This window comes from Neoarius graeffei, chromosome 9 (genome assembly GCF_027579695.1).
Source record: "Neoarius graeffei isolate fNeoGra1 chromosome 9, fNeoGra1.pri, whole genome shotgun sequence".
Classification (NCBI taxonomy): domain Eukaryota; kingdom Metazoa; phylum Chordata; class Actinopteri; order Siluriformes; family Ariidae; genus Neoarius; species Neoarius graeffei.
In genome coordinates, this window is record NC_083577.1 from 46,513,383 (window position 1) to 46,523,868 (window position 10,486).

Below are 10,486 nucleotides of genomic sequence, written 5' to 3' on the forward strand. Positions count from 1 at the left end.
ACAGAATGTTGTTAAAAGGAAAGGTAACACAGTGGTAAACATGCCCCTGTCCCAACTTTTTTGGAATGTGTTGCAGGCATCAAATTCAGAATGAGTGTATATTTACAAAAAAAACAAATTTAAAAAAAACTGCAAAAGTTTATCAGTTTGAACATTAAATACCTTGCCTTTGTGTTGGGTTCAACTGAATATAGGTCAAAAAGGATTTACAAATTATTGTACTCAGTTTTTATATTAACATTTTACACAACATCCCAACTTTTTTTTTTTTAATTTGGATTGTAGTAGGGTGGCACGGTGGTGTAGTGGTTAGCGCTGTCGCCTCACAGCAAGAAGGTCCAGGTTCGAGCCCCGTGGCCGGTGAGGGCCTTTCTGTGTGGAGTTTGCATGTTCTCCCCGTGTCCGCGTGGGTTTCCTCCGGGTGCTCCGGTTTCCCCCACAGTCCAAAGACATGCAGGTTAGGTTAACTGGTGACTCTAAATTGACCGTAGGTGTGAATGTGAGTGTGAATGGTTGTCTGTGTCTATGTGTCAGCCCTGTGATGACCTGGCGACTTGTCCAGGGTGTACCCCACCTTTCGCCCGTAGTCAGCTGGGATAGGCTCCAGCTTGCCTGCGACCCTGTAGAAGGATAAAGCGGCTAGAGATAATGAGATGAGATGAGATGGATTGTTGTATCAGATATGAATCAGACTCTGAGACTTCCTTTGGTCTGGTAGGTCCTCCTAGGGTGTATATGGAGACACTGGTGGCTACTCTGTTGGTGATCACATCTGCTGCAATTGCTCTAAGAGCAGTCACTCATACCTAGATCACAATTATACACTTTCAAAAACATTCATTTTAGACTGAGATAACTGCTAATTTCAATAGTTGCCACCACAATGCCCCTTGTTCTCTTAAATCTGTGTGGCTTTAAACCTCTATCCAATCAATCTTTGGCATTCTTGTCCTTCATCTTAGCCCACTTTGGAGTCCTAACAAGCAATAGTACCAGAGCTGTGAGAGCCAGCAGCACCCCAAGGCTTGGTGGCCCACATGGGCTGATTTCCTGAGTCAGGCCAGAAAGCAGCGGGGCCAAGATACGCCCCACTGCCGTCACTGACTGACCTGCCCCAATCAGGGTGCCACTGGCCCTTGCACTGCCTCCACATTGTAGCTCCAGGTCTGTAATGCAGATGCGCCCCACGCTGGTAGAGATGGCAAAGAATGTGGAGGAGAGCAGCACATGCCAGACGCTGCCTGCTGCGGCATACAGGAAGATCAACGAGCACGTGAACGCTGTGGAGTGCAGCAGCAGGGCAGACATATTACCTCTGTACAGTTGAGTCATGGGGCCCACCAAGCACCCAGCAAGTGCACCCAGCATGCTGCTGTAGCTGATCATGTAGCCTGTCACTTTGGGTTTCAAACCAAAGCGCTCCTCCATGGCCAGAGAGAAGTTACTGTGGTAAAGCATGATTGCCAGTGCCATTAATAGACGCACCAGGAACACATCCCACATGTCAGAAGAGGCCACCATTCGGATTTGTGCTCCTACTGAGGTCAGCTGGAGCAGAACCATGTTACCCCAGTCCTTGAACAGAGATCCAGCAGAACGAAGGGTTTTAGTAGTAGAGGGACAACCAAGATGGCTCCCATCACAGTTTCTCAGCCTGTCACAGGGCTGTCTGCTTTTGCTGTTCTTGTTAGCATCTAAACGACACTCACTCCAGGGCAACATCCAGACCAACCCTAAGAATGATGACAAAACAAACAGTCTAAATTAGTCCACAGAACAGATTACTACATAACCCTTTCAAAATGCATGCACACAGATAACAGTACATACAAGGTGATTGGTAAACAGACATGTATTTTTTGTTTTACATGACAAAGTGCACCTGTATTAAGGAGGAAGATAGCTGCACAGACAAAAGAGGACATATAAAATCCTCCTTCGTGTTCAGTGAGGTAGCCTCCTACCACTGGGCCCAGGATGAATCCCACACTGGAAGCTGCATTAAAATGACCCATCACCAGAGGGCGGTCTGTCTCCGACACTATATCTGACAGAAGAGCTCGGCAAATGGACAAGGAGTGTTTAAAAAGGCCTGTAGAGAAGGTGAAAACCACTGATCAATACAAGCATCGTAGATCACTGATAAATACATATTGAAAGTGAACCTGCTTGCTTCGTTGGTTTGCAGTATATAAAATCAACTACATACATTTGTTTAAAAAATAAATTATAAAATTAAAAATTTCTAAATATCAAAATTTTGACCTTGAAAAAAGTAAGACTAGTCCAAATGGCATTTTACAGGATTTGAAAACTTCTTGTATTCAGTAGATGACAACTATGTCTTAGGTTACATCTATATTAATTTGTTTTAGTTCTAAAACATCACTTTTGCAACATTTACGCTGGTGTCCACACTGCTCCAGGGTTTTCAAAACAGAGAATCTTGGAAACATTGCTGGCCTCGTTTTAGTTTGAACACAGTGAAGTTTAGAAATGACAATGCAGACATGCATGTTTGTTTCCTGATTTGGTAACGCTTGTCCAGCATCAGTTGTTTATACCAGCACGTGCATACCCAGTGTATGAGAATGGTCATGCGATATGCGTTTTCAGGTGTGTTAGTATGAACAGAGTTTATTTCTGATTATATATAAGCTGTTATAATAAAAATATCAACTCTTGATCAGTAGTTGTTATAAATTATTACAACTGCTGTCACTAAAGTAGGTCACATGACAGTCTTCCCAGTTATTTGTGTTTGGGTGAATCCCAAATGGCTCCCAAGCTTTCTTTGCATGGTGCGCTTATAGAGGGTAAAGAGGAAGCATCTGAATACCAAATAGAGGAACCTACAGTACCAGACAAAAGTTTGGACACACCTACTCATTCGTAGGTTTTTCTGTATTTCGACTATTTTCTACATTGTAAAACAATACTGAAGACTCAAAACTATAAAATAACATATGGAACATACATAGAATTATATGGTAAATAAAACTAGAACTGTGAGTAAACTCACTATAGAATACCCCTACCAATGAGCCTGTCATCATATATTGCAATATGTAAGGGAGTAAGTTGAATTATCTCCCCTTTGAAACATCCGACCGGGATTATTTTCCTTCATGCACATTGTCAGGTGGTATACTGCAACTGTATAAAGTTTCATCAAAATCCATCAAACTGTTTAGGAGGAGGTGCACTTACAAGACACATGAACAGACGGACGGACAGGGTGATTCCTATGTATCCCCCCAAACTTTGTTTGCAGGGGGTATAAATACAGTAACTAGCCCTATTCCACTGTAGTAATCCATATTATATCAAGAACTGCTCAACTAAGTAAAGAGAAATGACATCCATCATTACTTTATGACATGAAGTGTCTTTTAATTAATAAAAAAAAAAAAAAATCAACCACTGAATTAGAAGGTGTATCCAAACCTTTGACTGGTACTGTATGTAACAAAAGAATATTCAATATAATCCTTTGACAAATCAAAATAAGTTTCATGTGACTGGCTTTTTGTATAAAATTGCACCAATTTTCTTCATGACATTTACAATGAAAGCAGCTAGTATGCTCTTCCAAATAACTAGTGGATTCAGTTCTTTATCAGACTTTGTCTCTCACTTGATGTTTCTGCAGGTCCCAGACAGCCTTGATGCCTTTTATCTAAAACAGGGTCTTAATATGCTAACATCTTTAGCAAAACACAAAAATATGGATGGAACATGAACTGGAAATCTAAAATTTCATTTTTTACTGACATGCTAATATAGAAGCCATAAAATAAATATACTGTATAATAAACAAATAATAATAATAATATTCCCAGTGTTGTATGTGCAGCATCAGATCAGAAATTACTTCACATCTCAGATCTGTAGATGCAACAAATCTCCATAACATACCTACAGGTATTCGGGCCAGCACAAACAGGACAATAGAAGTGGACATCCCCAGAAGGCTGTATCCGAAAGCACTGAGCAAAAGGCATGTCAGTAAAGAAGAGCGCCTTCCCACTACATCGCTCCAGCTGCCCTGCCAAACAAAGAAACATGAGGAAAATGTGACAATGTGTGTCTTTTTAATCAGGCGTTGTTTGTTTTACTTCATGATATTAAGTTCATTTCAGGCGGCACGGTGGTATAGTGGTTAGCGCTGTCGCCTCACAGCAAGAAGGTCCGGGTTCGAGCCCCGGGGCCGGCGAGGGCCTTTCTGTGCGGAGTTTGCATGTTCTCCCCGTGGGTTTCCTCCGGGTGCTCCGGTTTCCCCCACAGTCCAAAGACATGCAGGTTAGGTTAACTGGTGACTCTAAATTGACCGCAGGTGTGAGTGTGAATGGTTGTCTGTCTACGTGTAAGCCCTGTGATGACCTGGCGACTTGTCCAGGGTGTACCCCGCCTTTCGCCCGTAGTCAGCTGGGATAGGCTCCAGCTTGCCTGCGACCCTGTAGAACAGGATAAAGCGGCTAGAGATAATGAGATGAGATGAAGTTCATTTCAGCCAGACCACTTGTGTTTTCACAGCAAGACTGAAAAAGTATTTAATACATTTAAATAGGTATACTGGGGAATAAGGCAAAGCTGTTTTCACCTTATGAAGGTATGATCGCCTAATTGGGTGATGATGAGAGTTGGAGTCCAAGCTGAGAGACTGCAGGTTTCAGCTTGAGACATTTCACAGCTTAGTTTTAAGACTAGTACTATGACATACGATACAGCACACAAGCACATGTTGGCTTAATGCAATTAGGAGCCAAATTTATTAGGGAAAGACAGAGCTTTGGCTGTTCCTCTCCTCCCTCTCTGTGCTTAGCATCCAAGGGAAAAAAAAAACCAAACAAACAAATGCCTCCTTCACGTCCTAATTTTTGTCTCATGACCCTGCAGTTTTAAACTAATTTAAATCAGGGACAAGACTCAGATAAGGAACACTTGTATTACATTAAAATACTCTTGGTTTGTTAGCAATATTTTCAGTTTCTTGAGGATCCATGTTATGATAAGAAGAACACAATTATTTCTTAATATACTTTAGAACAGTGAAAAGGTGACTCAATATATAATGTATGTACAGCAAAATTCTTCCTATTGTTTTGCACTGTATATTAATGTTTAAGTTAGAATGGTAGGGTTTTGTTAGAGAATAATATTCATTACTTACTACTATAGTGCTGGAGAAAAGCTGTAAAACCCCATAAGTGGACCCTGCAATATCCAAATGAGAGAAAGTTATGGTTAACTTTGAAAGACACGATTTGTCTTGGTCTTTTAGCTGTGGATATGTGAGGTGCTCCAGTATCATTACAAACTGGTCAAAGCTGGTTCAGACACTATATAGCCAACAGGTTATGGACACAAGACCATCACACCTATACAGCACCAATTAAAAGTCTGGACATACATTCATTACTGTGAATGTGTGTGTCCAGACTTTTGACTGGTACTGTATGTGCTTTTCTGAAGATCCGTTTCCAGAGTTCATCCCTTTTCGCTGTTCCAACAATCTTCACTCCTCCAGTAAGTCTTTGCACTTGATTTTGAAACACAGCTGTATGGATTTGTGCCCATTCAGCCGCAACAGCATTAGTGTGGTCAGGCACTGTTGTCGGACAAGAAGACCTTAAAGTCAAACAAAACCCCAAAATAAACGCTATTTGCCGGTCACGGAAAGTGCCCTGATGTGCTCCCTGCACATTTAAATTAAAAATAAAACTTTATAAGAACAATTTATCCATCCTAAAAGTTATGATATTCCTAAAAATAGGCTTACCTGGACACAGCCATTTGCACTGAAACTGGATAGCCGCCTGTGACGTTACCAGCACGCTAGTATGCTGTTTACCTTCGTTACACAGAACCATCATTCTGTTTACATTCTATTCTACCATAGCATCCTACTGAACCACTTCCACTATACATACTGCCTAGAATCTGTGATGATCTCACAATTGTCTTCTGCGAGAGTTTAATTTTTTTTATTAATTAAATTAATTAATCTTACATTTGTGTGTCGGGGCGGCACGGTGGTGTAGTGGTTAGCGCTGTCGCCTCACAGCAAGAAGGTCCTGGGTTCGAGCCCCGGGGCCGGCGAGGGCCTTTCTGTGTGGAGTTTGCATGTTCTCCCCGTGTCTGCGTGGGTTTCCTCCGGGTGCTCCGGTTTCCCCCACAGTCCAAAGACATGCAGGTTAGGTTAACTGGTGACTCTAAATTGACCGTAGGTGTGAATGTGAGTGTGAATGGTTGTCTGTGTCTATGTGTCAGCCCTGTGATGACCTGGCGACTTGTCCAGGGTGTACCCCGCCTTTCGCCCATAGTCAGCTGGGATAGGCTCCAGCTTGCCTGCGACCCTGTAGAAGGATAAAGCGGCTAGAGATAATGAGATGAGATGAGACATTTGTGTGTCATATAAGCTACTGGATGCCTTAATTTCCTTCGGGATGAATAAAGTATCTATCAAATAAAGGTTTCTAATTGAAGAAAAAAAAAAAGGTCACTGAGCACCTCTCTCTCTCTCTCTCTCTCTCTCTCTCTGTGTTCACTGCTTCACATGGGTTAAATGCAGAGAAAGAATGTCACTGTGCTGTAATGTATATGTGACAAAGTCTTCTAATTCTAAAAATCTAATGAGAAATTTTCTGTACCCATGTGATTTACTGGCAACAAAATACACGAATCAACAGAGTTTGCTTTTATGAAGTTTAAATCTCACTCTGCTAGATACCATACTGACATAGGTACTACTAAACAATTCCATTGTCATAGCAATGCGATTTTTGTTGTCTAAAAAGATTGCTTTTCTCAGTGAATAAAACAAACAAAAGCATGTTACATAAAATGATAAAGGATTGGGCTTATGCCAAACGCTTGACACTCAGGCATCTTTAGGGCTGTTTACAACAATTTAGAAGTGATGTGTTTATGAGATCCTCTAGCCTCGGTAAGTCATGTAGCGTGTAGGTGATGTCACAATTTGTACTCCAAGCGTGATATTTGAACCTCGGAAAGAGTAAGATGTCAGCGTTCAGGGACATTGATTTTCTCTTAAAATAAAATCTGTACACAGTATCCAGATACAAATATGAACAAGTGAACGCTCAAACGTCTTGTATGGATATTATCTGTTAGTATAAAGGACTTTATTTTTGGGTTTTGTTAATCTTTAAATTCTCAAATTCACTTGCAAATCGAACATCAGGAATGAACTTATGCTTTCATCCACAGAACAAGTGATGAAGGCATGCAACCAGTAGAAACCTAAGTGAATTAATGTATACAGTCTGAAATAACTCACAGTATTAAAGACAACTGTAACATATCATACCTTGAGAGTATGCATCGTAGCAGACAAGCTATTTAACTATTTCAGAATATAATATGCCAAACCAAAGCCAAGTCAACATCTGTATGTGTATTTGTAATGATTAAATTGTACATACAATGGTGTATATTACTATGAAATTGTCATGGATGGATGGCCAAGGAACAGCTTGACGTTGATGGATATCAGTGAAACTGAAGAGCAGCAACACTTAACAGTGAAAATGTGAGATGCATTATCTTGATTTTGTTTTGCCAAACATCACAATTTCTCTGGAGGTGAATTTATATCCTTATCCTAAAGTCACATCATATGATTACCAATTACCTGTCTGCTTGTTTTTCCCAGCTCTCATGTCCCTGTGTTGGTGCTCCCCATACAGCACAGAATCACATGTTGTATTTATAGTGTTTATGTTATATTTAATTCACCTTTAAAGCAATTTTAGTCTGGACTGATGGAAGGGCTAGAAACCTTGTGATTACAATAAATGCCCACGCTACTTCAGTTAGTGAGCCTGCTGTGTGAAAGTGTATCAGAGTAGAACAAACAAGCTTTTCACTGAAAAGGGTGTGTGAAATATACAGCAACTGTAGAGTCTTTGCTGTTAAAAAAAGAAAAAAGATAAATACTGAAATCATAGTTGACATTCCATCATAATGCAGGAATAAGGTATACAAAACTGCAAAAAAACTATTCAAAAGGTACTTAGTCTATTTTTCCTTTTCTTTTTTATCCAAAAAAAGCTAATAATTATTAACAATTCTGCCATTACACATCGAATTCCACAGTATCTGTTTTGGAAGTCTTATGATTTCAAACAATTTGTATTTTAAAATCTATTTACAATAGTATTGGGTAAAGTATAAACATACTAAGTTACACTACAATGAAAGAGCACAACTTCTCTGCTGTATACCTGACACATTAACAGTGAAATAATAGTGGAAGAAGGTGGTGCACATAATTTTATTTTCTCAGCCGTTTCGATTACCTTGATTGAGAGAGCACCAGCTGAAAGAATTACATCAAAATGTAACAACAGGTTCAAGAAGTTAGGTTAATTTAAACCAGTGCCTGTATATGTCCCTCGGAACTACTGAGTGTAACAAATGTTTAAAAGTACATACTGCTACTTACTACTGAGTGTGATGCTGAATCCATTTTGATCAGGTCACTTATTTAGCTTAAAGTGCATATCACGGATAAATTCAGGAGCAAGATCAATGTAATTCTCCTATTTTATATTAAACTTTGGTCAAATATGTGTCACATTTTGCATTTTGTGCAATTTTTTTACCTTGCGCAATACCAGAAAAATTCAGTTGAAATCAAGCCATTTGAGGCGAATTGGTCCACCTCTGAAAAAACTTGGCATTTGGAGTTCCCAGGAAACATTGATTTTCATGACGTCACATGCGGGACGCCTCCCTCTGAATCCTATGTCAGCGCTGGTTTGTTTATGAGAAAACGACCTGGTGGTTTTCTGCAAATTTCTTCAACGTTATCGTGTAATTATTAAAATGGTTAACAGATGTATCGTAGGAGGGTGTAGCAACACCAATCTTGATGGGATTAGTACTCATCGTTTCCCAAAAGACCGGACAATGAGAGAGAAATGGGAGCGCTTGGTCTACACAGACTGTGCACTGAAACCATGCAAGCTCTCGCAGCCTGCTGGCGCTTCCGCAGGTAACATCACGAATCTGGCTCCAGACTCCCTTGGGATTTTTCCAGATGCGTTTTATTTTATTTTTTTCTGCTGTAGACAGATGGCCTTATGCAAAATTACCCTTCTGGATGAATGTGTAAAGGGACATACTTTCATATAACCCCCCCCCGAAATTGGTCCAGAATATGCACTTTAAGCTCTACCCCAAATGATTCTCTGAACCCACTTGACATAAAGCCATAGAAACTTACCCACTACTCCAGAGACTATCGGGCTTGCTCCTAATGCCTTCACGTGATGACTTAGTAGAGGGATGATCATACTGACCCCAAACAGGTCCTGCAAAACAAACCCCCAAAGATTGTTCAGCATGCATGTATGTAGATGCACAATGACAGCTGCCGATCCTTATTCCACTGTAGTATTATATTCAGTGCTAACGCTGGTTATAACTCCTCTGTTTTCTATGACACTATGATTTTTCATTATTAGGATCCAAAGATAGGAAAGACACAATGAGAGATACAATGCACACACATTGTCAAAGTTGCAACAACTACTCCATGATCAAACTGGACAAGGACTTCGTTGAAGTAAACCCACAAACCACACTTCTAGTCATTTTCCTTTAGAATAATAGCAAGATGTTCCTGCTTTAAACTCTGTCTCTGTGTGTGTGTGACAAAGATGAGAATGGAAGTTGGCTTGGGACTAAACCCTACAGCAGGTCAGGTGCAGGAATGAGGTTGGACCAGATCAGGTCCATCACAGGCAGTTAAAGTTCTGAGGTACTAATCCGAAGGTTGTAAGTTCAAATCCCAACTCTTCCAGAGAGCCACTGTTGGACCCTTTAACTCCAACTGCTCAGCTGTATACTGCACCTGACTATCTCAAGGGATAAATAAATACCTATACCAAATATTATAAGACACTTTTACCACTCACTATGACCTCCAGCGACCCAGCAAGCTTTCTGTAAATAAACAAAAACTACTTACCATGAACCCAACTATGTATATGCATTTTATAATCCGAGCGGGTCTCTTAGATTTATGAATATGATTACATTCAGACTGATTCATGCTCCTGCTCACAGCTAGCAGCAGTAAACACGGAAGCTGCAGCTGCCTTTCTCTTCCCTTTACTGCCCTGTACACTGTACAAAACACGTGCAGCGTCACCGCCAGGCGCAGACCACAATTTTGTAGGGAAACATGTACCGAAGTGCATTCACTCAACATGTAGATAATTGTTTCATTAATTACTAATAACTGTTGATAACATGTACACGAAGCATTCACGAATAAATGTTACCGTATGGGTGAATTGTGCCGAAAATACCGCTGAGAAATCATTGCCAAGAAAACTGGCAACCCTGATCATGGTCCAGTCCAAGCCCTGCGTCATATTTTACACGCGCTCCATTCGAACAGAGGTGAAATCCGACTGTTTAGTGAACCGAATCATATCGGTTCACCTCAACC

The 10,486-nt window shown here is 40.5% G+C and overlaps 1 protein-coding gene across 5 annotated transcripts; it reads right to left on the minus strand.

Annotated features, from left to right (window-relative positions):
* Positions 1-484: 484 nt before the first annotated feature.
* Positions 485-10,132, minus strand: mfsd9 (major facilitator superfamily domain containing 9). 5 transcript variants are annotated; one of them, XM_060929648.1, is made up of 6 exons: positions 10,001-10,132; positions 9,254-9,341; positions 5,174-5,217; positions 3,919-4,048; positions 1,883-2,092; positions 485-1,733 (listed from the first exon to the last, which is right to left on the minus strand). In XM_060929648.1, the coding sequence occupies exons 1-6, from the start codon at positions 10,082-10,084 to the stop codon at positions 931-933; spliced, it is 1,359 nt and encodes a 452-aa protein (XP_060785631.1). In that variant the 5' UTR covers positions 10,085-10,132; the 3' UTR covers positions 485-930. The 5 variants fall into 5 exon arrangements, with proteins under 5 accessions (XP_060785631.1, XP_060785633.1, XP_060785632.1 ...); XM_060929650.1 differs by having other exon boundaries at positions 3,923-4,048; positions 10,001-10,116; XM_060929649.1 differs by lacking the exon at positions 5,174-5,217 and having other exon boundaries at positions 3,923-4,048.
* Between the last annotated feature and the right edge of the window lie 354 nt (positions 10,133-10,486).

What these genes read in the sequence shown, in the direction of transcription:
- mfsd9 (XM_060929648.1), bottom strand. Translation starts at nt 10,084, where the DNA reads ATGAATCAGTCTGAATGTAATCATATTCATAAATCTAAGAGACCCGCT. An exon ending in TATACATAGTTGGGTTCATG is followed by an intron (nt 9,342 to 10,000) that starts GTAAGTAGTTTT and finishes TTTGTTTTGCAG; the next exon opens with GACCTGTTTGGGGTCAGTAT. An exon ending in GATAGTCTCTGGAGTAGTGG is followed by an intron (nt 5,218 to 9,253) that starts GTAAGTTTCTAT and finishes TGGATATTGCAG; the next exon opens with GGTCCACTTATGGGGTTTTA.